The 1,854-nt window shown below is 38.3% G+C and overlaps 1 protein-coding gene across 1 annotated transcript; it reads left to right on the plus strand.

The window, feature by feature from the left end:
* The first annotated feature begins 252 nt into the window (after positions 1-252).
* Positions 253-1,207, plus strand: LOC145067148 (uncharacterized). Its single transcript, XM_079014349.1, has 3 exons — positions 253-477; positions 565-1,031; positions 1,102-1,207. The coding sequence occupies exons 1-3, from the start codon at positions 253-255 to the stop codon at positions 1,205-1,207; spliced, it is 798 nt and encodes a 265-aa protein (XP_078870475.1).
* The last annotated feature ends 647 nt before the right edge of the window (positions 1,208-1,854 follow it).

Raw genomic sequence — 1,854 nt, forward strand, 5'->3', positions numbered from 1 at the left:
AGAGACGTATTACAGGTTAATAGGAATTGATTACCTCGTGGACAACAATTTCTAGGCGCCATGGGACATTTCGTTTCTCTATGTCGCTATGTCTGGCTTTGGCGCCTCTCTTTTTCCCTAATCTCTTTCCATCAGTAAACACAAAGATATGGGCTATGTTTATTGGGCCATCCTTATATATAATATAGATACAGCTGGAACTATTTGATGCCCCAAAAACTTTGATGCCCTGGGCCTAAGCCCAAGCCACCCATGTATTGGGCCGGACCTGGTTGCAGACGTGTGATAGGTTTGGATGGTTGTTTCCTAAAGGGTCAGATCAAGGGAGAATTTTTAACTGCTGTTGGAAGAGATGCAGACAATCATGTATATCCAATAGCATGGGCAGTGATTGATGTAGAGAACAAAGATAATTGGACTTGGTTTATTGAGCTGTTAGTTGCTGATCTTGACCTTGATTGTGGTAGGGTTCTTGTGGTTATTTCCGATTAGCCCAAGGTAAATTATATTGTAAATTTGTTTAATTATTATACATTTATAATAATTTTGTTTATTCAATGTCAGGTTCTACTACAAGCTGTTACAGAACTACTTCCATATGTTGAACATAGACAATGTGCCAGACACATCTATGTAAACTTCAGGAAGAAATACACTGGGTTAGAGCTCAAGAACCTGTTTTGGGAAGCTGCCAAAAGTTCCATGGAGGGGGACTTTATAGCAACAATGAAGAAAATAAAACACATAACTTCCAGTGGCTATGAATGGATGATGTCAAACAAACCACATTCTTGGTGTAGGGCATTTTTCTCTCATGGATATGCTTGTGAGGCTATAGAGAATGGCATATCAGAGTGTTTTAATTCGATGATCATTCACATGAGAGAAAAACCAATTCTAACAATGCTTGAGGAAATCAGGATTTATTTGATGAATAGGTTTTATCATCAAGCTGCTATAGTTTCTCAATGGAAAGGTGACTATGGCCCAAACACCTTAGAGAAGATTAAGGAGTTTGGAAAGCATATGAGGTATGCTTATTTGATTTTAATTTTGATCATAAGTCTATACATGTACATTACTAATTACTTATAATTTTAGGTTCTGGATAGTAATACCAAGTGGAGGGGCATTATTTGAGACAAGGCATGGATATTCAGCTTACAAGGTGGATTTAGATGCTCATTCTTTTTCATGCAGATTATAGGAGATATCAGGGTTACCATGTGTCCATACTCAAGCTGCAATCAATTTCACACATAAAGATCCAGCTGATTTTATTTCCTTTTGGTTCCATAAGGCCAAGTTCATAGAGACATACAGGGATAGCATCTTACCTATTAATGGTAGTAATATGTGGCCCTATACTGAATATTTGAAGCCCTTACCACCCCTTGTCAGGAGAATGCTTGGAAGGCCAAAAACAAAGAGAAGAAGACATGCCTTAGAATGTCAGGATTCTAAGTTCCCAAATCAAAAGGAAAAGGTTTGCAGGACTGTTAGGTGTGGGAAATGTAGGGAACTTGGTCATAATAAGCTGTCTTGTAAGAATGGAGAAGGTCCAAGTGACCCTATCTCTAAAAGGAAAAATGGTTGACCAAAGGGAGATGGGGGAGGGAATTCAGCTGTGAACATTACAAAGGTACCAATGAAAGTAAGTGAGGGTAAGAAGAAAGTTGTTGAAGGCACATCAAAAGAAGCAAATGAGGGACATAAGAAAGATGTCAATGACACATCAAAAGAAGCAAGTGAGGTAAAGATGAAAGTTGTTGAGGGCACATCAAAAGAAGCAGGTAATATGATAGATGTTGATCAATCAATTTCTCCTTTGAAGAGAATGGAGATGATGGCAAG

This window comes from Lactuca serriola, chromosome 8, assembly GCF_051521515.1.
Source record: "Lactuca serriola cultivar US96UC23 chromosome 8, Lser_US96UC23_V15, whole genome shotgun sequence".
Taxonomy (NCBI): domain Eukaryota; kingdom Viridiplantae; phylum Streptophyta; class Magnoliopsida; order Asterales; family Asteraceae; genus Lactuca; species Lactuca serriola.

What these genes read in the sequence shown, in the direction of transcription:
- LOC145067148 (XM_079014349.1), top strand. Translation starts at nt 253, where the DNA reads ATGTATTGGGCCGGACCTGGTTGCAGACGTGTGATAGGTTTGGATGGT. An exon ending in ATTGTGGTAGGGTTCTTGTG is followed by an intron (nt 478 to 564) that starts GTTATTTCCGAT and finishes ATTCAATGTCAG; the next exon opens with GTTCTACTACAAGCTGTTAC. An exon ending in GAGTTTGGAAAGCATATGAG is followed by an intron (nt 1,032 to 1,101) that starts GTATGCTTATTT and finishes TTATAATTTTAG; the next exon opens with GTTCTGGATAGTAATACCAA.